This window comes from Tachysurus vachellii, chromosome 1 (assembly GCF_030014155.1).
Source record: "Tachysurus vachellii isolate PV-2020 chromosome 1, HZAU_Pvac_v1, whole genome shotgun sequence".
NCBI lineage: Eukaryota > Metazoa > Chordata > Actinopteri > Siluriformes > Bagridae > Tachysurus > Tachysurus vachellii.
In genome coordinates, this window is record NC_083460.1 from 18,440,204 (window position 1) to 18,467,363 (window position 27,160).

At 38.3% G+C, this 27,160-nt stretch overlaps 1 protein-coding gene across 2 annotated transcripts in view; it reads left to right on the forward strand.

Moving 5' to 3' along the window:
* The window catches only part of dscamb (Down syndrome cell adhesion molecule b), a 108,142-nt gene that overhangs the window by 18,923 nt on the left and 62,059 nt on the right, over nt 1-27,160 (forward strand). For both annotated transcript variants that reach the window (XM_060875737.1, XM_060875745.1), the window contains exons 2-3: nt 733-1,050; nt 1,791-1,937. In XM_060875737.1, the coding sequence (XP_060731720.1) occupies nt 733-1,050; nt 1,791-1,937 (465 nt within the window). The remainder of the gene's footprint in view (nt 1-732; nt 1,051-1,790; nt 1,938-27,160) is intronic.

Genomic DNA, 27,160 nt, shown 5'->3' on the forward strand with positions numbered 1-27,160 from the left:
GTGTTTGTGTGTGTGTGTGTGTGTCAGTGTGATTCTTGGTCTTGGACATACATTTGTTTTTTTTATACTTTAATCCTCACACAAAGAATTTGGGTGAAATTTTGTGACTTTTTTGCTTGGCTAGACTAAACCAGCTCTTCCAAAGCAGTGACTATTGTAGAGTAAGCTTTTTAAGACCACAATGGCTCTTCTCCAAACCAAAAAAAAGGCATGTCAAGTCAAATCGCACATCAAGACAACGATGATACGACTTTGATGGTTGTGCATACGATGAAACTCCCAGAGTCCATCTGAAAATCTGATCAAATATTTAAGACTGCAGAACCACTCTGTCACATCGATCCATCTACAGCTGTTTCTCATAGAATCTTAATACATGTGGCATGACATCACTAACAACTAAGAAAAAAACAACAACATAAAAACCACAATGTCAGTTAGGAGAAGTGCATATGATATTTATTACAATAGAAATATTAGCATCATGTTTTATCCAGAGAAACAAAAGTGTCACAAAACGATCATCATCTCAATCACAAAATTGTTCTGCTCACGATCTGTTGAGATTGTGGCCTAATGTCATTACTCAACACAACAGCGCTGATGGTTCTGTCCGTAGAAAGCTACATACCTTTTGAATTCTAGACTGAAAACTTGCCTTGTCTTTCTCTCTACAGCAATAACGTCATCTACTCTACATTAATACACTCTTCCTTTTTTCCTCTTGTTTAGTTTTTGGTGAAGATCTACATTCCAGCTTATATTTTGTCAATGCATCTCTGCAAGAGGTAGTGTTCTCCAGCACTACAGGGGCACTGGTGCCGTGTCCGGCAGCGGCCGTGCCCCCCGCTACGCTGCGCTGGTACCTGGCCACCGGAGAGGAGATCTACGATGTGCCAGGCATCCGACACGTGCACCCGAATGGCACACTGCAAATCTATGGCTTCCTCCCCTCCAGCTTTAGTAACCTAATCAATGACAACACCTACTATTGCACAGCAGAGAATCCGTCAGGGAAGATCAGGAGTCAAGACTTGCACATCAAGGCTGGTGAGTATTAATAAAGCCATAAGAGATAATGAACATTTCTCTTATTGGTCAGAATAATGTTTAACAGTGATTGATATCTTTATTGTTACTGATATGGTCATAAAGGGGCTCCATCATTGAACCTCTGATGGCTTCAGCAGGAAGGAATTTGTGTTAAATCTATAATGAAGTTAGAAATGATGTTGATTTATATGTTGCTCAAAAGCTCCTGGTTAAACAATTACACAAGATATACATATACAGTTGTAGAAAGGACATTATTTATAATCTCCAGAGTTACTCAGATGAGGATGATGTTCTCTACTGGAGTCTTTTTCCTATGAAGGTTTCTTCCTTATATAGTTTCAGGGAGTTGTTTATTGCTTTTGTTAATCTTAGGATTGTTGATGATGATTGTATACTGTACTATAGACTGTATAGATGGATTCCAGTTTACATTGTATTGTTATTTAGGTATTTATAAATATGTTAATACGTTAAAAGCATTTGTAATATCTAAAAGCATTCCATAATATTTTTTTATTTTTTATTTTATTTTTATCAGAGACATCTGTGTTTCAAATCTTAATCGTAACTTAATCAGGTTTTACAGTAGATTCAAATATTAAAACATTAAGATTTAAAAGATAATTATTGATAGACAAGCTAATTGTTCCTTGCAGGTTTATGTCCATGTTAATTACCGTAAATAAAAATTAATAAAAATTTCAGTCTGGTGCTTCCTTGATTCTTTATTTCAGTATTTCGGGAACCCTACACGGTCCGTGTGGCGGACCAAAGAGTCATGAGAGGCAATACAGCGGTCTTCAAGTGCATTATCCCAGCCTCGGTAGAGGAGTATGTCACTGTTGTATCATGGGAGAAAGACACTGTCTCACTTGTCTCAGGTAAGAAAATTATAGTTATAATAGTTATAATCTTAACACTTATGCTGCCGCAAAATTGTCCTTCACTAGAATGAGATTTTTCAGTTTAATATTAAGAACTAAATTTCATGAAAATTTTCAAAAAAAAAAGGACAAATACAACTGTTCAAAGTGTTGATAGTTTTCAAAACAAAAAGTTTTTATTATATATTATAACATAATATGTTATTCATTAACACAACCTCAAACTACGGGACGTTACACTTCACACACCTCACTGTGTTACTCCTTAAATTCAGTTTGCTTTGTCTGAATTCTGCTATAAAGTATGAACATGTCAATTCCATTAGATTTTCCATCTGATTAATGTTAGTTCTTTCATTTCTATTTGCTTTTATTTTACAGTAATATCTAAGTTTAACAGATATTGTATATGTAGATTAAAATGTAATGTAATGATATATATATTACATGTATTAATCCTCATGTGTGAAACATAGACACCTTCAAAACATCCTACTCTGAGAAGATTTAGAATTTTTTTAAATATATTATTTGTGAAATAATGCACTACTGGATTATAGTGAATAAACTCTAATTGAGGGAGAAACCGATTGATTTTTGATTCTCTGTCTCTGAGAAGAATCCACAAAAACTACATGGTCTCTCAGAATCAAACTCCAGCTTTTTGCTTTGTTTGCTTTCTCATTCTCTGGATTTTTCTTCGTATATTCTTACATTTCTAATGTGCACGTTGTTAATCAGTGTTGCAGTGGAGAGTTTAATGTGCGCCTTAAAACAACAACAACACGATGAAGTGAAAAGCTCAGGCAGTTTTATTCAGTGAAGAAATCCAGAGTTAATAACACAGTAGGATCAAATAGTAAGCTTGTGTACTTAACGTATGCTATATTCCTTAGAATGCAGCATTAATTAGGTAGATAACTAGGTCTGTACCTGTGGAAGATCATCTGAAACAACAGGTACCTAAGATCTGGAGTGGTACCAATGCCACTGGCAAGAGAAAATGTCTTGTGAACCCTAACTACAATTCATTTAAAATCTAAAAATAAATTCTACTTCTTACTGTGTTATTTTTTTTCTCAGTGCAGACTTGCTGATTGTTAAGCAGTACAAATTTCAGTGCTCTGTTTGGGGTCATTCTGCTGATTTCCTGAAGTAATAGGTAGTTATTAGATTTGTTAGCACACATTTGGGCAGCTGTTGACTTTTTTTTTTGAGTATTTTGGTCCATGGTGAGAAAATGACACTCAGTAATTTTCTGTGTATTTAAGACTGAGTGGTCAGTGGGAGATGGTTGGGAAATGGATGGGGTTATTGTCAGGAGGCTGTGGGTTTGAATTATGATGATGCCATAGCTATCTGTGACTGTGAGATCAAAAGTGGAACGTGATTTTATGCTGCCTGGCTGATAAGGATGACATTCTTACTGCCCTTACTTGCCATTTGTGGTGGTCTGCTAACTGGTTTTTGTGAAGAATGCGATTTCCTTCAAGTGTGTTTGAAAAGGCAGTGGTTGCAGTGAAAAGATGGCGTGGTTCCTCATCCCTTACTGGTAGCTATCATGATGGGTGACCTAATTAAAATGTAGTAAAAATCTCTGTTAATGAAATGAATTTCTTCAGCCTTTATTTGAGTTCAATATTATTCACTCACTCACTCACTCATTTACTACCGCTTATCCGAACTACCTCGGGTCACGGGGAGCCTGTGCCTATCTCAGGCGTCATCGGGCATCAAGGCAGGATACACCCTGGACGGAGTGCCAACCCATCGCAGGGCACACACACACTCTCATTCACTCACGCACTCACACACTATGGACAATTTTCCAGAGATACCAATCAACCTACCATGCATGTCTTTGGACCGGGGGAGAAAACCGGAGTACCCGGAGGCACGGGGAGAACATGCAAACTCCACACACACAAGGCGGAAGTGGGAATCGAACCCCCGACCCTGGAGGTGTGAGGCGAACGTGCTAACCACTAAGCCACCGTGCCCCCCTCAACATTATTCATAGTGTACAGAATGTCTAGGCGTTTACAGTGAACCACATTTGGAGACGTTCCCAATAACATACAAATCACTTTGTACTGATTTTGTGTGGATTTTGGATGTGGCGATGTGCTGATTAACCGAATTCTTGGCAATATAAAATGTGGGTGTTAAACATCTGAAATATTGCAGCATTCAAACAAAAAATATTATACTATTGACATTATATGAAATTGCTGGATTTCTGTGACATGCTGAAAATACGACTCGATGTTACATGGTTCTTGTTCCAGTCTTCTCATGACCATTAAGCCACTAGTCAAATAAACCAATTGAATCCATCATTTCTAATTCTGTTTAAAGCACAGACAATATTTCTCACTCAGATGCATAGACAGGATAAAATATTCATCTCCTCTGTTACTGTGGCATAAATCAGCATTTAGAACGGACGACAGGAATTATCCAGCCGTACGATCCCTCTGACGCTGGTGATTTTCCAACAAATCACGGAGAAGATGAAATGCATAATTACATGGCCGGGCTTGTCTTAATTAATGAAATGTGATTGAAAATATAATTACAATATGAATTACCTCTCAAAATAAGGACTGCTTAGTAGTCATTTGAAGCCGAGGCCCTGCTTTAAATGTGAATGAACAGAATCTAATGATGCCACTAACTTATCATTAACCTGTCATGCATTTAAAAACCAAGTTTGATGGGCGCTTTCGAATTCACGGCCAAGCGCCCGTCTCTCGCCCCTCTCGGGCTTTTGATAAACAATTGACCATGTTAATGAAGAGATGAAAGGACCTGCAGGTGAAAGGGATGTGTGTGCTTTGTGTTTGGTGTTTCCTGTGTGTTGTGTACAGTCTAATGCATCTCACAGGGGTTGTTTTATTTTGTGTAGAAAGTGGCATAGGAGCTGGACACGGCAAGGAAACATTCTCTCTCTCTCTCTCTCTCTCTCTCTCTCTCTCTCTCTCTCACACACACTCACCTTTATTTGATGCCCTTTGTGGCTTTTGTTCTCCGACTCATCCATTTGATCTGGTTTATTGTGCCCGGTTGAATGATGCAACATGAGTATTGATGTTTTTTCTTTTTTTTTCCTTTTTCTTTTTAAAATGGTGGATCAGTAATTCAGATGAAAATTAAGCATCCTGGACGATATCTGAAATATATATTTTTTTAATGTTCATTCAGTAAATGATTAACATTACCTAACCTTTATTTATTCCAGTGTAATATACGCTCGCCGTCCACTTTATTAGGAACAACTAATCAATATCGGCCCATCATGTGGAGCAGGACATCGCAGAAATCATACAGATATAAAATTCAAGTTTTAATAACAGTGCGATTTCAGTGACTTTAATCAAATCGAGGCATGACTTTGGTTGGTTTGGTTTGAGCTGGTTTGAATATTACCTAATTGCCTTGGAATTTCATACACAACAGTCTGAGAAATACAAACAAAAAATGTTTTGAGGTCCAGGTTGCTTTGAGCTGCTAAGAAGATGTAGTAACTCCAATAATCACACTTCACAGCCGTGGTACACAAAAAAGCATCTCAGCCCTCATAAAACATTGAACCGTTAGATACTGTACACATACTAGTGTAAACTTAGACCATACTGAAACTTTCACTCATGTCCATGTATTATTTTAATGGTTTGTTAGGTTTAGAAAACTTGAACATGACATTAATTATAAACATGTTTACTCCCAGAAATTCATCTTTAAAACTGACTATTTGTTTATAATATACACTGCATATAGTCATTAAAATGGCTCATGAGGGGCCGCTGATCATATTTTAAATAGATTTATTTAAATATTAGGTATAAATAATTATTGTTAAGATTCTTTCGTATCCTTGTGTGTTGAAGATGATGAAGATGAAGATGACTGATGAAGATGCTTGTAATGTATGAGCATCAGACAGGAAAGTAAACCGATGTTGAAAATATACCAAACATTGAAGTGAAGTCTTCCCCTCATTTGCAGTGTCACAGCAGACACAGACTGCACATAAGTGTGTTAATTCTACGCTATTTCTGAAATCAGACAGCCATCTGGATGTGTTGTTGCTGTCTCAGCATCAATGTGTTAATTAACAACACACTTTTTTTTTTTTGTCTTATCACTATTTCAGCAAAGCCTTCTATATTAGACTACGAGAAAGAATCTGACCATCTGAACTGTTTTAAACTAGAAGATAAATTTCCTTCCTTTCCTATGATCATTGTCTCACAGTGTTTTAACGATAAATGATTGTTAACTCCGTTGACCATTAACACAATTATAATTCTCTCTAAATTTATTTTAGTTTGAAATAAATAATCTACATGACATTTCTTTATTATTTACGGCTGCCCTGCAATGGATTGTCAACCCGTACACGATGTCCTCCTCCTGTGCTCTGAGTCTCATGGGGTAGACTCGAGGTTCTCTGTGACTCTGTGCAGGATAAGTGGTACAGAATAATGGAGGGATGGATGGATAGTTGTTCGTTACAGGTTAAAACTTTGGAGCTTAGTCAGAATGAAATGTAAAAATTAAAACTAAATATTTCAGTTAATTAAATATCTCTTATTGTTGGATCAGATCCGGAGTATAACCCAGATCTGAGAACGGGAAATTACTGATACTGTAACAATAAAAAACACAGCTAGTAGTGTGTCAGCTCCAGTTTACTAAACATGAACCAGCTCGTTTTCTGTAGAAGATCTTGAACCTTATCTAAACCCCTGTTGTGGTTTATCTACTCACATGAATATACTGTATATAAGTGATTTAGCTGAAAGCTCCTCATCAGAACAGAGACTGGCCTCAGCGCAGGACACCTTAGACCAGAAAGAGAAGGTTTCCTCTTATATATTTACTCTCTCTAGTCTGATTAGCAAACTGACAACACCCTTAAAAATGGTTCCTTGGGATTTTATCTAGAACCCTGGGGTTCTGTACTTGGCCAATAAAACCTTTTTTCTTAAAAAGTGGTTCTGTGTAGAACCTTTGAAGAGAAATTAACTTTTGATATTAAGATGGTTTTATAATTCAGAGAATTTTAAGGTGAAATCAGTGCCTTTAGTTTTTGGAATTTTATTTCTATATAAATATTTATGGGATATTTTAAAAAAAAAGTTATTAAAGTTGTGAAACCCTTAAATAATAAAAGGGAGGATTGCAGTTTTCTAACATAGTGCTGTTTGAACTTGCTGTACTGTATTTTCTTGTCTAAATATGTATCATATTATTATTATTATTCATTCATTCATTCATTCATTTTCTACCGCTTATCCGAACTACCTCGGGTCACGGGGAGCCTGTGCCTATCTCAGGCGTCATCGGGCATCAAGGCAGGATACACCCTGGACGGAGTGCCAACCCATCGCAGGGCACAAACACACTCTCATTCACAATTTTCCAGAGATGCCAACCAACCTACCATGCATGTCTTTGGACCGGGGGAGGAAACCGGAGTACCCGGAGGAAACCCCCGAGGCACGGGGAGAACATGCAAACTCCACACACACAAGGCGGAGGCGGGAATCGAACCCCGACCATGGAGGTGTGAGGCGAACGTGCTAACCACTAAGCCACCATGCCCCCCCATTATTATTATTATTATTATTATTAGTAGTAGTAGTAGTAGTATTATTATTTCTTCTTCTTCTTCTTATTATTATTATTATTATAATTATAACCCCTAAGCATTGTATAATAAACTGTGTAACTTCTATTTAAAGAAGACTTCCATATTTTTTTTAAACCAAAGGACACAGCTGATTTTTATTTATAGTAATAAAGGAATCACTTTATGGTTAAAGATTAAAATCTAACTGTTGTCACTATTCAGCCATGATGATATCCACTCTGGATTCTGCTCAGCATCCCTCCCTTTACTGGTCATTATTTTAACTGATGCTGTCTGCAGTAAGACTCAGCTGTTACACAGCCCATTGCACAACCCCAGCGTTGGCATTTGGCCACAAACATAGTGGATATGAAGCATGGAACACAGGTACTGGCAGCATAGTTTTCTACAGGAAATAGTGGAGTGAGAAATAACACAAATGTTTTCATCATTGTGTAAGAGACAGTGGATTTGTGCATCTCACAGACCAAAGTCAGCACAACCTTGAACAGAGAGCAAGAGAGAAAGGAGCCACAGAAATGAGCTCTTTATTGCTCCTTGCTCAGCCAAGAGTGACACACACACATGCACACACACACACACACAGCAGACAAGGTGGCACTCGGCAACTGGATGCCGTGCAGTATGAGTGCATGAGTCGAGAATATTTCTGCCATAAATAAGACACACCATCGACTGCACCATACAGGCACCAGTGTTTCTCTCTCTCTCTCTCTCTCTCTCTCTCTCTCTCTCTCTCTCTCTCTCACTTGTTCTCTCTCTTTTCCTCCCAACCTCTGTGCCTCCCTGTGCTGGCAGGCTTGGAAGTAAATTAGGTCAGGGCTCAAGGAGAAAGTGTGATCTTGCCGTAAACAGCAGAGCCGCAGTCACCAGAGTCACTAATTCACCAAACAATACACACATTAAAACAATCAGATGAACATGTAGAACGTACAGACCTAGTGTTTAGAATTATGATATAAAATGATGTCATGAACTGCGTAGCTAAAAAAAATTCAACACAAATCTAAATATAAAGACATTGTTGTCCTCTCAATATCCAGGAACAAACAAATATGTAAAAATTTGTTCTCCAATCCAAAGAATTGTATTTTTTTACTGTTGTTTTTTTGTTTGGGAACATTAAACTGAAGTTGATAAAAACTTCTATAACAAAATGCTGATTGATTTAAAAAAAGACAAAAGGTTATAGATTGTTGAAAAAAGAGGTAGGTGAGAGGCAAGAGGTGTATAGTCCAAAAAACCTGACTCAAAATATCAGCGCTGTCTATGTGCATCATTAGGAATGAAGAATAGAACTGGCAATACAAAGAAACAAAGGGAATGAGAGAGTGAGAGAACAATAGAAAGAGATGGCAGAATTTAGATTTTTTCTTCAAAAATGGTGAACCTTAAGGAACTATACTTAGGATCTTCAAGGATCCAGATCAGGTTTGTGGTTTATATTCGTAGTCGTAATGTGTGTGTGTGTTTTTTAAATATCATTCAAATTGAGAAGACAGAAAGAAAAAAAATGAAGTAGGTTCTTTCATTGCTTTGTCCTGCTAAATAGGATACGCAATACGTCATGTTAGGTGATTAGAGAACAATGTGTGTAGGCCACTAGGAGCTCTGTGTTAATCTTTAATAAGCACTGGTGGGTTTATGGAATGTTGCTGTTTGGCAGTGTGTGTTAAAGCAGGACTTTCCTGGCTTATGGATTAAACCCCACCAGTGTTCTGGACACAGTCCAGAGCCCAAGATGGCAGCACTCCAACCGTCAGATTAGCAATAAGTGTGGCACGAGCTAATTATGGCTAGAACAACCAATTAATTTCGGTTTATAAACTCCTGTAAATTTCGGGCTCGTGTTTACCTCTGTGCTGGGGTCAGCTGTGCTCACCTCCGTAAATGGAAAGGGTAAGTGACAGGTGTTGTGGGCCAGGGTGAAATCTTTCCATATGTTGTTTCCAACATGGCGGGAAAGAGGAGGAAAAAAAGCACAGGTGGTTCTGGGAAATGATCAAAAGCAGCTTCTGATGTTACTGAAGCATGTGGTGCAAAATAGCCTCAATCAGGAAAAGGTTTCAGGCATGAGTTGTGTTCTGTCTCGTGCATGTTACTCACATCAGAATGTAAAAGGGCTAAAAAGAAATGTTCTTATTGCAGTACATTAAAGATGCTCTATTACGCCTTTACTACATTATCTATCACGGATATAAATGAGTAGGTTGACCTTTAAACCTTTATAATTAATTACAATTTATCCAAATTAATGTTGATATTTAACTGTACTGTAAATATCCATTTCTGGATTTGAATTTAAATCTGAAATGGTATAATAAAAAAGCATTAGAAAATCCAGGTGAAAAAAACTAAAGCTAAAATGGCAGCACTGTCAGCTAATAGGACCTCCAAAGCTCAAGTTCCTTGAAAACCAAATCCTCAAACTTTTTTTTATTTTGCAATAAAATTAAATGTTCACTTCCTGTTTATATCTGGGTTTTGGAGTTGTACAGAACGGGTTATCTGTTCGATCTGAACGATGAATTCGTATTCAGTTACATCCGTACAATTCATGTAACCTGTAACCTAAACCACGTGCTGATATTCAATACCATTCAATACACTGTGTGCAGGCCGCAGGATTCAGGTAAAAGTGCTTAGAAAAAATCATAATAAAACAACTGGCTCAGCGATTATCAAAGCAGCTATTAACCTGCAATGAGGAATAAAGTTAACAAACCTAAAAACGGTCATCAACGCTTACATAATCTTTTTTTTCCTCATTTAAAGCAAAATATGAGTCTGGTGTCATAAGTATACTGCAATACCTCCTGTGTTGTGTGTATATTTTTAAATGCTGTTAATTGGAAATTAACCATGGTGAAAGAGACGAGTACGGAAACTCCATAAGTCTATGTTTTTATTCTGACCCCGAGTTAATGTCTGTGTGGATTTTCTCTACATGCTCTTCTCATGACTGTCTGGGTTTCTTCTGAGTTCTCTGGTTTCTGCTCACCTCTAAAAAACCTTCCATGTATTAAATTGCCCCTAAGTATGAATGAGTGTGTAAATGTGTGTTTGTGTGGACTGGTGTTCTATACAGTGTCTATTCCAGCCGAACACCAAATATATATCACATCTAGAATATGCTCCAGGTTCAAAATGACCCTGAACTGCTCAGAGCTGGAAACTCCAACATACCCATTTACACATGTACATCTCCCTAACACAGGCATCCTACTGCTGTTAACCCTTTTTAACTAGTTCACTCATGTTTAGTTACTTAACACTGTATAAATGTATTTAAAATGCATTATGAACCCAGTATCAATAAATAAGTGTTACAGAAATCCTTATAAATAATCTGAAACACATTTAAGCATGTTAAAACATTTCAGGGTCAGAAATATATGTAAAAAACATGGTGGTGGAAGCATGTGGCCTTTGTTTTTTAGGGTTTTTTGTTTGTTTGTTTGTTTGATGTTTGTTTTTTAAAACAACAATATAGAAAACAACAACAACAACAGGATGGCAGATGCAGCTGACAGTTTTTGCTTTATAGGGAAGAGCAAAATGATCTTCCATGTTTCCTTTTTTCAGTAAGAGGAAAAGTAATTGCTGTAATTCTGTACAGCGTTATCATGTTTGCAGAAAGAGACTCACATTTTAACACATCTTCATTTAAAGTAAAGTGCTTGTCTCAGTCGTTCTGTTGTCAAACGTTACTCAAGTCACACATTAACGCTCAGGTTTTATAAGCACACTGACATAACTAAAGTCAGTCTGAAGTGACCTTCCATCTTTTTCATACACAGTATTAGTCATCAACCTCAGTGACCTTATTACCTCCCCTCGCTCCCTCTTTTACTGTTCTCTTGACACTCGCTTTTCCCCGAGGCCATTCACACTCCCCCCATCGTCCTGTGAAGGTCAGGGGATCCGGGATGATCTGAACTGGCTCCATTTTGTATTACGCTCTAAAGGCACGTTCCACAAACGCCATCATTTTACTCTAAAATTCCAGTGATTTAAATTCAGCCAGAAAGAATCTTTCATCATGTTTTTAGGTTTCATGTATTTTAGGCACCAGCTTATTTTACCGTGTTAACGCCTCTATCTGTCACTATGATATTTAAATTAATCAATTTAATGAGTTTGAATTTTGTTTGAATTTTTTTTAAACCTATGGAGCATTTAAGACTTAATTTGTAAAGTTTGTGCTTTTATTCTTACTTCATGAAACTTCATCTTCTCAATGATTAAAATCAGGTTTGCAACTCACAGTAATGTGTGTATTTTAAAATAAATATTGCACTTTACTGTGCCACATTTACATTTATAACACATCCCCAAAACTATATATATATATATATATATAACAGGTAACATGCTTTAATGTAATTCCAGTGTATATAGTGTATATATTAATATACACCTGCACATGCAAAGATATGGTGCTATATATAATATATAGTGTATATATTAAGTGTCACTACAGATTATACCCTACACCCTAAAAAGGCCTTCAGATATCATGAGCTTGAAGAATAAACATTGACACTTTTAGTCATGATTTAATTTGACCTGAGTGTAGGAGCTTCATCAACCAATCAAAAGGCTTCCCAGTGATGGTACTGTGTGTGTGTGTGAGAGACCTTTCTGAATCTGCATCTACTTTCTGCTGTGTATGTGTGTTTTTTTATCCAGACCTCCTAAGGCAGGTGTAAATGTTATCTATTTCTCTAAGACACAATTCAGCATCATATTTTCCAGGACATGTTGTTGATATCATGCTCCGATTATTAAAGCAGCAGTTTCAGGTCAGTAAACATTCCTTGTTACTAATAACATCTGCTCACATCTCTCACAACTCACAGGAAATGTGTAAGAATATGCATAAGATACCTCATAGTCACAAAGAGTTGGTATTTTAAAGTTGTTTATTTTAAACAGTCCTCGTATTTTATACTTATTTTCTGCTGAAGATTGGCTGTCAAACAATGTCAGTTTGTCCTTCAGTGAGAGAGAGACAGAAAGAGAGAGAGACAGAGAGAGAGAGAGAGACACACAGAGAGAGAGAGAGCGAGAGAGAGAGAGAGACAGACAGAGAGAGAGACACAGAGAGAGAGTGAGAGAGAGAGACACAGAGAGAGAGAGAGAGAGAGAGAGAGAGAGAGAGAGAGAGAGAGAGAGAAAAACACACAGAGAGAGAGAGAGAGAGAGAGAGAGAAAGAGAGAGAGAGAGACAGAGAGAGACACAGAGAGAGAATGAGAGAGAGAGAGAGACACAGAGAGAGAGAGAGAGACACAGAGAGAGAGAGAGAGAGAGAGAGAGAGACAGACACACAGAGAGAGAAAGAGAGAGAGAGAGAGCAGGGGCTCCCGTTTTCCTTCTGGAGTAATTAAGTGGAAGTGTGGCCGGCAGCTTGTCCTGAGTGAGCACTAGCTCAGCAATAAGCCAGACTCATGAAGACGCTCTTTTCAAATCAAATATTCCTCTGGTTAATGTAGGATTTCTCAGTATTCAGCATTGTAGCAGACTCAGATTCAGATTTGTACATCTTGTTCCCAATCTCTTAATTGTTCGAGTCATTTCTGAGACTGTTCTTCAGTTTGTTGTTTTATTTCACCTCCCCTCATGACTGATGGCTTAGAAAACAGACAGTGTCACCAGGCCCATAGCTCTCAGTGCCATCAGAACCCAAGTTAAATGATGGCCACACAAGTATCTGGAATATATCAGCATCACTGTGTACACTAAGGAGAGCAGACAGATCTTTCCTCCAATGATGAAGGCGCCTGAGGAGAAGAATAAAAAGACGTTTTCTGGCTTCATGTGTCTTGTAGGAAGCACATGATGTATGAAGTATGACTTCATCCTCCAAACACTCTTTCTATTGACCAGGTTAAAAATAAACGTGTTAAGTATGTAAATTTCTTTGATAAAAAAATTACTTTTTTTCTAACAATCCACAACATTAAATACAGCTTTAAACTATATAAACTATATAAACTATAGTAGTTTGTTAATATTTTTAATAATTTGATATTTTCACCTAAAAATAATTAAGTTGACTGTGGTAAGAGTTACGTGCAGGGCTGCAGCACATCATCCCATCATGTCCTGTACAGCACACGCTGTCCTTGGTTCCAGGGGAGAGCCGGATGGCTGGGGAGTGGGAACTGTCAGGTGTCCAAATTTAGGATGAAAATGGGGAATAATAATATCCGTACTGTCTAACCCGTCATGTAGAGGTGTGCATTACAGACATGAGGCATTTTTACTCTCTTGCATTAGCACATTTTCCAGTTAAATCTTCAATATTCAATAAAGAATGTTAGCCTTAGTGCGTAGGAACTTTGTGTCTATCAAGGCATGGTATGTTAGCTACACATTTATTAGCTAATACATAAAGCTACAACATGAGCAATGCTTTTTGTTTAGAAAAATGTTACTAAAATGCCGGAAATTGTGAAAATGGTGAGTTGGTGTGATTGTAAACAGGAAACACCTTTGTACAAAATTGTACACCATTCAAATGGAACTATACCTTTAGGGTGAAGACAATGATCTCAGTTCTGCTATCTGAAAATGCTGCTTATGTTGGGAGCTTCCAAGATATTTTTAGTTCTGGTGCATTGCCTGGCTGATGCCCAGATGTTTGGGGCACAGGACAATAAATGGACATTATGTGAACTCAAACATTAAGAAGTAGAAGAAGAAGAAGATTCTATACTGTATTAACTGGATAAATGGGTATTGTATCATATTAGTACGATATATATGTGTAAAATAACTGGCCAAAAATAAATATTTCTTTCCACTGGTTAACCTTCTTTTAGGAAGTTGTGTTATAAATAATGAATGAACTGTTACAAGGTGAATTTCAGAGAAATCTGAGAAATTTGCTCTGTAATGAGTCCTAGCTGTATATAAAATTGCAGGCTTGAATACATTATTGTTTCTATAGTAAGGACTCATTCAGAGGACGTTTTATACCAAATGCTCTCTCTAATATTGACCAATTTATAAAAGAAATCTGATATAACAGATAAAATGTATGTTCTGGGATTTGTAAAAGAAAAAAAAATTGTATTTGCTGGAATATAAGAAGATCAGGGTGGAAGGAGTAACATCACACCACAACCTGTTGTTTTTTATTCATTATAGACTGGATATATACCTGAATACTGGTGTAACAGTTACAGTCTCAATTAAACAAGTTTCTTGATTGTAAGTCTGTTGTGGCAACATTACAGCAGAGACGTACAAGAAATTCAGATGAACAGATGAAGTCACTGTGCCAGCCAGGCACTGAGAAGGTCCATATGTTCCCTTCTTAAGTGTGCAGCAGCAGTGATTAGTGCTCATTAGGACCTTGCATGCCTGTAATCACCCTCATCACCCCTCTGCATTCAGTCCTGTTACTGTAATGTCACTACATCACTGACAGTGTGCAAAGTTGTCTGTAATAAAACTTTTGTTTGCAAGGAACACGATCTGGAGCTTTTTGCAGGAACTGCTTTATTTTCAGAAATGAAATTCTCAGAATGATTCAATCTGAAAGTGGTCTTGAAAAGTGCTTTGTGGAAAAGAATCCAGACAAATTAAAAGTAAAAGTAGTGTTACAGTATGTGTATAATCCCTTCATCCTAAACTAGAAGAGAATCCATGCTGCTGCTCCTTGTTTCACTACAAGTAACACACTTTAATTACATGGTCTACACCTTCATAGTCACCTGGGAGAGAAACCATACTTCTGACAATGATATGACTAAAGATCATATGTACACCATCGACCTAAACTCTGTTACATTCTATATCTAATCTCTACACTATACCTAAAAAGAAGCCATACTGCCGCTGGTCATGTGTGAGTAAACTATAATACTGACTGTTGTGACTGCAAGTCATAACTTCTACCATAAACACCATAAATCCTACACTTTATGCCCTATATACTGCTTCCAAGGCCCCAATGTTAAGATTAGAAAGAACCCATACCATTTCCCAGTGACATTAACACACCTTACACTCTATTAATCAGAATTGTAGCTCAATGTCAATTAGTCAATCACACACTTCATTAGTCGTATTTAAATGGATCCCATATGTGAGAATCTACAACACAAGGTATAGTATTTAAACTAAGCCATAGGATGATGCCATGAACATTAAGGAAATATTCTGAATAAAATGCTCTAAATTATTCAGCACATTTCATTTCAGATGCATTTGCTTTAGTTAGATGTAATTAAATGTAATGTACAGTATATTGACAATATATAGTTCTTGTAATAGCACTTAAATGACTGACTGGAAAAAAATGCAAGTCAATATTCAGTACCATTTTAAAACACACACACACACACACACACACACACACACATACACACATGCGCGTGCGCACATACACACACACATATACACACACGCACGCACATACACACACACATGCACACACATACACACACACATACACACATACATACACACACACATACACACAAACACACACATACAGTACACACACATACACACACACATATATACACACACACACATACACACACACACACACATATATACACACACATACACACACATACACACACTCCACCCAACTCATTCCTTACCTCTTTTACCTCTGAAACAAGCAAAAAGGATTTTTTCTGAACCATCTTTTGTGAATGCCCAGCAGACAGATAGAGGGGTGTATAACTAGTAATTCTTCTGAAGTGGGAGAAATCTATTTGCTTGTGGAAGCAGCTTGAATAATCCTTTAGTTACACTTGCCAGCTGTGAGCAAAGATATGGTGCAGTGGGTTTTTTGCACAAATATCATTGGGAGGACAAAGAAATGAAAGCGATAAGCATGCATGTGCAGGGTCCTTTGCATAATCCAGGCTAATCCATAATCTGAGCTCTTAGAAAATATCACTGAAATATAAGTGCGTGTGTGTGTGTGTGTTCACACTGTATGTAGAGAATAATGTAGAACATTTTGATCAAATTTCTTTTCTACAGAGATTTATTTTATTCTTATATTCGTATGCACACAGAGAAAATAATAATAATTGAAAGTACCTGTTTGTATTTTTAATTCTTTGCTTAAGAAAGATTTTGTTGATTTAAGTGTGTGTCTGTATTGAGCTCTTGATCAATATGGCCTTGGTAGTGTCATTAGTGACGTTATAGGGGGAGTAACATGTCTGACGCTCCTATTGGATGAGGAGCAGAAAGGCAGCACCTGACTGCAGATGGAGTCCAGTCCATGACTGTATCTGAGCGAGGATAGGAGGGATGAGTGAACAGTGTCTTTTCTTATCTTGTTTCTTTCTAATTACATTTTACATTTAGCAAAAAAATAATGCTTTTCTATTCTTTTATTTAATCATCGTGTTTCTATTCTTGTGCAGCCCCCTTTTTTCCGTTTTCCTTTTTTTCTTCTTCTTTTTTTTACGCTCCAGCATTACCTGACATTAACATTTTATTCATTTGATGATGGAGGAATGAAGACAATTTTAGAGTTGATGGTGTTGAAACTTTAATGCACACAAGGAAAAGAAAATGTAGCAAATTTGAAAAGCAGATGGAGAAGAGGAAAAGAAACGTAAATGTTTGTGTAGGTAGAGTGGAGAAAGGATGTCTTGTAAGCGGCTGTCTCCAGAGCTGCGGTGCATAATCAATGAAGAGAAGTGTGTCTGGTGTAACCTCAGCATTGAGACGGTCTCAGCGAGGCCCATCCTATTTTTAAAGGGGAGGCAGGTCTGTTGCTAGGCTCTGTGAGAAGGACTACTGCAGAAAAAAGGGCACTCGCCACAACAGCTATTGTTGTTCCTGCTGCCATGGACCACAAAACTGTTGTCGATTTATTGTTTTGGGTTTTTTTGGTTTTTGGTTTTATGCCGGTCTGTGTACCATGAGCCATTTCTATTGTTTTTTCTTATCTTCAGAAATTATAATACTCATATCATTTTCTCACTAGCAGCTCGCAGGTGATTAAAAAAAAAAAAGTTATTTTATGGAAATTCTGAGCTAATACCAGTGAAGTTCTTTGTATATTGTGTGTTCCTGAAGGTGCTGAAAAAAAGACTCAGTGTGATGCATTAATTCTCCCTAATAAACTGCCATCATTGTGTGTATCAGTGTATGTATGCAGCTTGTCCTTGGTCTGTGTGCATACATGTGTGTGTGTGTGTGTGTGTGTGTGAGGCTGTGTTGTGCTATGCAGTATCCTGTAAATTGAGGACATCAATATAACAGCAATATGGACCTTTCTGCTGCTATTCAGCCCTTGTGACATTTGTCTAGGTTTCTGTGCTACAAGCTAAAAAAAACAAACAGTAAATTTCAAATAAAAAACTGAAAAACGGCGGTTTGCTATAACAATATTTTCAGGTAAAAGATACACACTAAATGTGCGAAATATGTAGCTTTGAGGACGTCATCTAAGCAACAAGCTAAGGTAAAGTTTAGCACAAATTTTTACAAAGCGGTGTATAATTATACTGGTGTTATATATAAGTTATGGTCAGCTATTTATTAAGACAAGTGAAAATATCACAATAAAAAAAAATTAATCATTGTTTTTTAGCAGAGTAAAATAAGATTTGTTATAGTGGCCAATATTACAGTGTGACTAACAGGACAATATGTTAAATGGGATGATATTAAGCTAACAATTAGAGAGGAAACAATTGGAATGGGAGAAATCAAACACACACACAGAAACACACAAACACACATACAAAGTGATGACTGGTTATGGTATTAGATCTAATAATACTATAGAGTAAAAAATTCTGCTTCGATCGGTAAAGTAGAGAATGCAAAAAAAAAACATCTTTGTACTTGGTCAACTTGACTTACAGCTACTGACTAGTTTTCATCGATACAGTCAGCAGTAGTAGAGAGTTGCATAGCTGTATTCTCTCCATACGTTTTGTGCACATGAGACTAGACTAAAACACACCTTAAGATTACCATGGAAGCTCACAGATGTCAAAATGACCAAGGAGCTAAAGCACAGGGTTGGAGTTCAGTGATTAGCAAACTGTATGGTTTGAGATGGTTTACACATTGTCCACATTTGCTGAGGTCCGAACCCCAGTGTGATTGTTCCTGGCGTCTCTCAGCATTGGTCCGTATTTAGACTCGCTTGATTCAGCGTTGTGTATTAAACAGATACAGGAACAAAATATGGTGGTTTTCTAAATACCTACAAGAGGATCAGGAACCGGTGGACCTCAGTCCAGATGTCAACATGCAGACTGACTGTGTCCTTGAAGAGCTAACGAATTTGTGAAGTTTAGCCTTGTATGAAGCAGCTTCTGTATCAGATTTTGTGTTTAATCTAAACACATACATTTTTGTAAATGATTTAGCTGCAGTTAGATCACTGGACAAGAGAAAGGTTCAGATCGAGGAAAGTTCTCATAGACGTTTGTAGATCATTCTGTTATTTCCACTCTGGTCAACCTTTTGCCAAAAGAAACAGAATGTTTAAAGATGTTTGATTAGAGTATGCATTTAAGTTCAATAGCAGTATAAAATACTTGATGTTAGTTGCTTACCTTTACCTTAACACCAAGGTAAAGTGGCTTTGTTCAGTACTGCTGGTGCGTATATGGAAATACTAAAGATAGTGAGTCGGTAAGATTATCATCCTACTGTATTTTGTTAGATTGTATTTTTTGTTATATTAATTGGTTTGAGCAGAATGTAAACAAACCTTTAAAACAATGCTGGTATTACATGCACTGTTAGGCTGGACTTGCCTTGGCATTGACACTTGCTAAGAAAAGATATTTGTCATGTCTGATTAGGTTTAACCCCTTAGACAGTGCCTGGTATTTGCGTCACTTCTTCTCTACGTTTCTCTCCTATTCTTTCCTCGGCTTATGAGTTTCAGGCAGCATGGTAGGACGATAAGCCCCCCCTCAAGGTCTACCGCCCTTTCCCGTGGGTGCTGTTTCCTTGGAAACCATGTCAGGGTTGACTGGGGGAGTGCAGATGGATTGCCCTTTATCAGGTTACACGACTGGCCCATTAAAAAGATGCAGGCTGCCACTCTGGTGGTGAGACCAGCCTCATCCAGACTGCAGCTACTGGTACATGCTAATGCTGATCACAAGCGAAAAAAAGGTGATGAATACCTGAACAAAATGCTTTTGAGAGAGAGAGAGAGAGAGAGAGAGAGAGAGAGAGAGAGAGAGATCTGATGTTCTAGAAACTGGACAAAGAAACCCTGGGACCTAATTAGGTCTTTTATATCATGGTATCAACTTATTTTCACCTGTCTGAGCACTGGCAGGAAGAAATCTCTAGCACAGCACTGTGATATTCACTTCCCCACATTCTCAGGGCTAGGAATTCAAACCAGTCTGACCATCATATCTCTTCTCATATCTCTTCTCATATCTCCTCTCATTTCTCCTCTCATTTCTGAACAACACTTTCCTGCCTGCTGAAGTGCCAGTCATTGGTTCTTTTTTTTGTCATTGGTGTTTTCATAGTTTTCTGTGTAAACTCTGGAGATTAGGGTGTGTGAAAATCTCAGGAGATCTGTACTTTACTCAAACCTGACAGACTGGCATCACCAACCAAGCCATGGACCAAGATATTGATTTTTAACATTCTGATGTTTGAACTTTAACTGATGCTCATGACCTACAGTATATCTGTAATATTTACTGCACTGCGTAGCTGCTACATAAATGGTTGATTGGATAATTGCATGAAGGTGCAGGTGTTATTAATCAAATGGGTGCTATGGAAACATAAAACATAATAAAGTGTCTTATGGAAATATGGTGAACACTATGGCAGTCCACAAAATACAATAAGTATACAAATAAGTCAATAGTAGGGTCCCAACTAACATTTAACACAAGCTAATTCACTGAGCTAACATTTGCAACTCATTATGTTACGAGTCATTTTAGTAACTTTATAGTTTTAAGGTTATGCATACATACTTTACATGCTCATACATGTGGTTCAGATTAATATCTGCCTTGTAACAGAAAGCTGATTAGACTGAAAAAGTAAACAGAATATTCGGAATCTGTGAATGGAACAAATGAATTCATATTTATGAAATTTCTTTGTATGTAAATGTATCCCCTGATGACAGTGATTCCTATTAGCCAAGTCATTTAGCTTGCTCTTTTGACAATAATATATCTTTTCCAACCTAATTTGCATCGGTGAACAGCGTCTTTTTTAATGCCTAATTAGGATCTAATGAGTGGTCATATTATGGAGAGTGCCTGGGTTCAAGCCTATTAGTTGCTTGGCTGCCCATAACATTTCATTCCTCCCTTAGTACTTCCGTATTGTGGGCATGATTGTGAATGAGATTCTCTCTCTCTCTCTCTCTCTCTCTCTCTCTCTCTCTCTCTCTCTCTCTCTCTCTCCCTTTATATTAGAAATGCTAAAAATAGCCCCCATTATCCCGAACGCTTGGTAGAGTGTGTCAGCAATCAGTATAGCAAGCATGCTGTGCAGAAATTACAATAGCCGTCTCGAACGCACATTTCTCCTCACAAAAGCTCTGCCCTCCAGAGGAACAATGGTGGCTAATTTATAGGAAATGTAGAGAGATGCTTTATTAGCACATTTGATCTCATCTGTTTTATGTTGTTTTGTAAAGTACACATCGTCTTGATGTCTCCAGCCCGATGCTTAGCAGAAATCTGGGACAGAAGTAGTTGTAAAGTTAATCAAAGGGATCAGTGCCTTTTACTAAAATGTCTTTCTTTCTTTCTTTCTTTCTTTCTTTCTTTCTTTCTTTCTTTCTTTTTTTCTTTTTCTTTCTTTTTTTCCTTTTTAGCATTGTGCACTATTAAAAATAACTGAGTAATTATATTTTTGTATATTTCATTCTACTCTATATCCTCACCAGCCACTTATCCAATCAGGCCGTCAACATCAGAATAAGGGAAAAAATGCGATGTCGGTGAATTTCACTGTGGATTGTTGGTACCAGATGGGCTGGTTTCAGTGTCTCAGAAACTGCTGATCCACTTGGATTTTTACACACAACAGTTACACAGAATGCTGCAGGAAACAGAAACATTCAGTAAGCAACAGTTCTGTGGAGAGAAAGTCTGTTAAGGGCAAACAGAGGGAAGAGAAGAATGCACAGACTGATGACTGTAGGTTTACTGTCATCAGTCTGTCCATTCTTCACCATGCATCAGGTTATTTCAGCCAAGTATATGACACTGAGGCTGCAGTGGGCACATGGTCACAAAGACTGGACAGTTAAATATAAAGTGGAAAAGTCAGGTGACATTTTTGTTGTGTTTTGTGCTGCAAGTACAGCATTTTACGATTAATGACATAGAATCAAGGGGCACAGTGGCTTAGTGGTTGATTCATACCTCTGCTACTATACATGAAGGTTACATGAAGATACAATTCAATTTATTAGTGTAGCGCATTGAACAGTTCACATTGTCTCAGAGCAGCTTTACAGACATATAGAAACAAAATAAAAAAAATGAAAGTTTAAAATGAAGTTACTATTTATCTCTAACATTTATCCCTAATGATCAGGTTTGAGGTGACGGTGGTGAGGAAGAAACCTCATCTTCATTTGGGTGACACTGGACAGTAAATAATGTAAATGTAAATGATGTCAATGTAAATCATGTCCTTTCTACAACAGTTTATAGTCCAATGGATTTGTGTAACCAAGAGCTCCTGAGGAACTAATTGGTCAGCACAAATTCTGAGTTCATTACAGACTCATCGCTAATTCCTTCCTGCTGAAGTCTTCTCAGGATGATGATGACTTGCATCTGTAAATTGTGCTGTGTGAGTCTGTGTGTGATTTGATCAGTTGTCCCCACCTTGTGTCCCAAGTCCCTCTGAGAGGCTCCAGATACCTCATGATGCTGTGAAGGATGAGTGGTTTAGAGAATCAGTGAACAGAGTAACACTAACATGAGTTTAAACAAAAGGACTACATTGGTCATTTTTACATTGTATGGATAACAAATTTAGGTTTAAGAGAACGTTTTAAAATAATTACAGTAAAAACCAAGATAACAAAGAGAAACCGTCTCACTTTGTCTGATATACACAATTTTCTTTCTGATGTAGAAGGCAGTGTCCCTGGCCATGGTCCTGAAACAACTGTTTCTCTAAAAAGGCTTTAGAGAGAAAGCTGGACTTTGTTTCTATGATGGTTTGTGTGTCTTTAGACACTAGAGCAATGACTGGGTTTGCATATAAAATGTAGAATCATTTATAGAATCATCTATAAAATGTAGAATCATCTATAAAGACATAACTGTCTTCCTTCCAGTCCTGGTGAGTCCAGACATTACACAATTATTTGTGTAGATCATGAAGAATCCTCATGAGGAGCCTGTTCCTTATACCTTTCAAAATGTCAAAATCACAGAATAAAATATACATCCATAGCCAGATTTCTCAAGCAATAGTGATGTTAAATAATCTAAAATGGTAGAGAGTGAACATCAAACTAGCATTGTTCATTCATTCATTCATTCATTCATCTTCAATATTTTATCTGGATCCTGGTGGCTCTAAGAACACTGGGCACTATACAGAAATACACGCTGTATAGGTTTCAAGCGCATTACATTTAAAAAAGAAATCTTTTATCAGGATACACCAGTCCATGAAGCACCATGATTATGGGACGTGGGCAAAAACCCATGCAGACATGGAGAGAACATGTAGAAGTCCTCAAAGACAGCAACGTAAACCAAATCCCTGCAGAGTCCCAAATCCCTGAGTTGGCAATGCTACCTGTTCTGCCATCATGCCACCCCCTACTTCAACATCATTAAGAAATGCACACAGCCATTCTTACCAATATTTCCATGATCTAGGAAACTTTTCATGATCCAGTCCCACCAATCTTACCCAACAACTAGTGTGTTGATTCTGATGATAGCCACTGTGGAATGAGTATTTAATAAGTCCTTAATAAGCCTAGCTTTGTTTACCAGAGATCCCAGCTGAGGAGATGACTCTCTGGGGTGAATGAGAGTCCCATCGGGTAACGGCAATTAGCAGCAGTAGAGGGGGCCGTTCTGGCAGCATTTTTTTTTCCTCTTCTGATTGTAATTCTGTGAAAGAAACAGGATTTATTGCCCTAAGGCAACAGTTGACATTGCATTACAAGCTGCAGTGCTGCTCAGCACCCACCATTATTCTCATGTATATATACATCATGACTAAAAAGAAAACCCTGTTACTAATTCATCTACATAAAGGACTACAGTAGTGCCTCAGGGCATGAACAAATGAGAGCAGTTAGCAAAGCACCATCCCTCCCTTCCTCGCCTAACCACCCCTCCCTTGCGAGCGCACCCACTGTCGACTGCTCTGTTAACTTGTCACTTGTAATCGCCAAAAATGCAAGGAACCATATGCCATGCTGTTTGTTGGAACAACCACCCCCAACCTCCCTACACGCTGCTGGCATGCTACTTCACTAGCGTTTGGTGGCACGTCTCTACAAAGGGACGATCCCTCGAGCAAAGTGACAGGCGGCGCGGATGAAAGCGTTGCCTGCTCCTCTCTGCCGTGTGATTCCACGATTTGCCATCTGTGATCCGAGATGGAATCCCTGGAATCCCTGCGTTCACTTTCATTTGTTGCATAATAGAGGAATGTTCCAATACTGTAATGCTGGGAATCATGGCACATGCTAACACGCAACTCAAGCAGCATTGGAGATTCCAGCTTGGGGAATCCCTGCCAAGCCACCCAACAAGCCCGCCCCCCCAATGCCCAACACTCTCGTGATGTCATGATGTCTTATGTCTTATTTACAGTCGGTTATGAGACATTAGCTTCTGCAAATCAGACATGCTGGCAAAGTGAGATGCAGCTAAGAGAGGGAAGAGCATATATCTACAGTACATGTGTGTGAGATTGGAGCATGGCCCATGACCATTTGTTGCCAAGTCAAACCTGCAATGTTTAAGCCTTATTCCCTTAACAGTTATGGGGACACTTACTCAGATATCTGTGCGTGTGGTCTCCTTGTAAATCATTTAAGAGATATATTGTGTAAATATTGTCAGAGAATCATCCATCCTTCCTGACCACTCATCACCTCTCTACTGGCAAATTCTAATGAATGTTAATGGGTGTGCTGGAACATGAAGAGTGGCTTGTGCAGACATTCATCTGGCAGCTCAATGTGTGCATGCACGTGCATGTACAGTAAAGGCTCCTTCATTGTGTACCTTCTCTGGCAGCTGCTACTTAATGTGATTATCTTTTATTTAGTCTGAAGACACTTCTGTCTCACTCCTAACTCTGACCCAGCTTGTTCAAGCTATAGAAGTTGAGCCATGAGGCTCTGATGAGCCATAGCCACATATAGTATACTCACTCACTCACTCACTCACTCACTCACTCACTCACTCACTCACTCTCTTAATCAATCACTCACTCACTCACTCTTAATCAATCACTTACTCACTCACTCTCAATCAATCAATCACTCACTCACTCACTCTTAATCAATCAATCACTCACTCACTCACTCACTCAGCACTCACTTACTCACTCACTCACTCACTCTTAATCACTCACTCACTCACTCACTCAGTCACTCACTCACTCACTCACTCACCCACTCACTCACTTACTCACTCACTCACTCACTCAGTCAGACAGTCAGTCACTCACTCACTCACCCACTCACTCACTTACTCACTCGCTAACTCACTCACTCTTAATCAATCACTCACTCACTCACTCACTCAGCACTCAATCACTCACTCACTCACTCACTCACTCACTCACTCTTAATCAATCACTCACTCACTCACTCACTCAGCACTCACTCACTCACTCACTCTTAATCACTCACTCACTCACTGACTCAGCACTCAATCACTCACTCACTCACTCACTCACTCACTCTTAATCAATCACTCACTCACTCACTCACTCAGCACTCAATCACTCACTCACTCACTCACTCACTCACTCACTCTTAATCAATCACTCACTCACTCACTCAGCACTCACTCACTCACTCACTCTTAATCAATCACTCACTCACTCACTCACTCAGCACTCACTCACTCACTCACTCACTCTTAATCAATCACTCACTCCCTCACACACACTCCCTCACACACACACACTCCCTCACACACTCACTCAGACAGTCAGTCACTCACTCACTCACCCACTCACTCACTTACTCACTCACTCACTCACTCACTCACTCAGCACTCAATCACTCACTCACTCACTCACTCACTCACTCTTAATCAATCACTCACTCACTCACTCAGCACTCACTCACTCACTCACTCTTAATCAATCACTCACTCACTCACTCACTCTTAATCAATCACTCACTCACTCACTCACTCACTCACTCTTAATCAATCACTCACTCACTCACTCAGCACTCACTCACTCACTCACTCACTCACTCACTCTTAATCAATCACTCACTTCCTCACACACTCACTCCATCACACACACTCCCTCACACACACACTCCCTCACACACTCACTTACTCACTCACTCACTCACTCAGTCAGTCTGTCACTCACTCACCCACTCACTCACTGACTCAGTCAGTCAGTCACTCTCTTAATCACTCACTCAGTCACTCACTCACTCACTCACTCACTCACTCACACACTCAGTTACTCACTCACTCACTCACTCACTCACTCACTCACCCAGCTGGTCATCTGCTCAGCAGTTTCTTCCCCTGTATGTAGTACACGAGAGCATTATTCAGAATGTACAAATAATATGTTCTTGAAAAGAAAGAAGAGATGCTTACTGTTTAGCCCTGCTCACTCGTTTAAACCCAGATATCTGGAGAACAGATAAAGTTCAATGGCATTGTGTTACATTCCTACCATGTCAGTATAATTCTTTGGGTGCGATATGAGGTTAAAGGAGCAGTAAATACAACATCCTTTCCTTTTATTTTTATTGTTTTGTAAAATATTCACACTGCTCTAAATATAAATACACGGATCCTGAAAGGTTCTAGTCTTCATACTTGTTCCTACTTAATATTTCTTTTAAGGTTCTACATTAACACTGTGCAGCTTCTAGACGAAGCAAACTACTCTTAAATCACAATCATTTCCAGATATTTAAAAAAGAATCGTAGAACATGTATCATACAGGCCGAAAATGACACCTTTACATAAAAGCTTCCACAAGCATTCTTAGGAACACTAGTCTAGGGTTCTTAACTTCTTTAATGAATGTTTACTATTTATCACTGGATCCAAGATTTCAAGGTTCAAGATTTTTCTGTTGTTATAATGATTGTGTGACTGCAATGTCTGAGTAAAACTCCTCTGCTATCTCATCCAGTTCTTTAATCTAATCCAGTATGAGCTCAGATCACTGAACATCTCCCATTAGCTTTGGCAGTGAGATTCAGTGAGCAAGCCTTTTCTTCTCCTCCCTGAATAAAAACAACAGTAACTCACACTGAAATAGGTTTTCCTTTCAGCTGAGCTGGAATGCTATTTAAAGGAGCGGTTTGTTATGTTTAGTGCCCTCTGCTGCCTGTAAGGTGAGCTGCA